At 48.3% G+C, this 1,327-nt stretch overlaps 1 protein-coding gene across 1 annotated transcript in view; it reads right to left on the reverse strand.

Annotated features, from left to right (window-relative positions):
• Positions 1–764: 764 nt before the first annotated feature.
• Positions 765–1,327, reverse strand: part of EMH_0001290 (uncharacterized protein) — a gene marked incomplete at both ends in the record, with an annotated part of 886 nt that continues 323 nt past the window's right edge. Inside the window, one exon of the mRNA XM_013495549.1 lies at positions 765–1,208. Coding sequence (XP_013351003.1) covers positions 765–1,208 — 444 coding nt within the window. The remainder of the gene's footprint in view (positions 1,209–1,327) is intronic.

Here is a 1,327-nt window from a genome sequence, read left to right on the forward strand (position 1 = left end):
CCTCTTTGTCTCCTTTTGTCTCCTTTTGTTTCCTTCTGTCTCCTTTTGTCTCTTTCTGTCTCTCTTTCTCTTTTTCTCTTTGTCTCCTTTTGTCTCTTTCTGTCTCTCTTTCTTTCTGTCTCTCTTTGTTTCTTTTTTTATATCTCTTTGTCTCTTCTCTCTCTTTGTTTCTTTCTGTTTCTCTTTCTCTCTGTCTCTTTGTCTCTTTCTTTCTCTCTTTGTCTCTTTCTGTCTTTCTTTCTCTCTCATTGTCTCTTTTTCTGTCTCTCTTTGTCTCTTTTTGTCTCCTTCTGTCTCTCTTTGTCTCTTTCTGTCTCTCTTTGTCTCTTTTTTGTCTCTCTATGCCTCCTTTTATCTCTCTTTGTCTCTCTCTTTCTTTCTGTCTCTCTTTGTCTCTTTCTGTCTCTCTTTGTCTCTTTCTTTCTCTCTTTTTCTCTTTCTCTCTTTGTCTCCTTTTCTCTCTCTTTGTCTCTTTTTCTGTCTCTCTTTGTCTCCTTTTGTCTCTTTCTGTCTCTCTTTGTCTCCTTTTCTATCTCTTTGTCTCTTTCTGTCTCTCTTTCTGTCTCTCTTTGTCTCTTTCTTTCTCTCTTTATCTATCTCTCTTTGTCTCTTTCTGTCTCCCTTTTTCTTTCTTTGTCTCTCTGGTGCTGCTACTGCTGCTGCTGCTGCTACTTCTGCTGCTGTTGCTGCTACTGCTATTGTTGTTGCTACTGCTGTTGTTGTTGCTACTGCTACTGCTGCTGCTGCTGCTGCTGCTGCTGCTGCTACTGCTGCTGCTGCTGCTGCTGCTGCTGCTGCTGCTGCAGGGAATAAACGAACGGAAGTGCCTGGAGCGGCTTCAAGAGGCCAACGCTGTGGGTTCTTTGCTGCAGTTTTTGCTGTTGCTGCTGCTGCTGTTGCTGCTGCTGCTGCTGCTGCTGCTGCTTTTGCTGCTGGCTTGCTGCAGCTCCTCTACTGCTACTGCTACTGCTGCCGCTGCTACTGTTGCTGCAGTTGCTGAGGCTTTGGTCTTGCTGCTGCAGTCCATCCGCTGCTGCTGCTGCTGCTGCTGCTGCTGCTGGTGCATGCAGAGTCTGCAGCGAGAGAAGGAGGAGCTGCAGCAGCAGCTGGTGGAGGCAGCAAGACGACAGGAGCAGCTGCAGCACCACGAGCAGCTGCAGCAGCAGCAGAAGCAGCAGGAGCAGCTGCTGCTTGACTGCAGCAGAGACCTAAAGGAGACAGAAATGCAGCGCCAGGATCTCCTCTCCGAGCTTATGCAGTGGCAGAAACTCGCAGCATGTGGGGCCTGCTGCTGCTGCTGCTGCTGCTGCTGCTGCTGCTGCTGCTG

The sequence above is a fragment of the Eimeria mitis genome, genomic scaffold (assembly GCF_000499745.2).
Source record: "Eimeria mitis Houghton genomic scaffold, Emh_scaff163, whole genome shotgun sequence".
In the NCBI taxonomy this organism is placed as follows: domain Eukaryota; phylum Apicomplexa; class Conoidasida; order Eucoccidiorida; family Eimeriidae; genus Eimeria; species Eimeria mitis.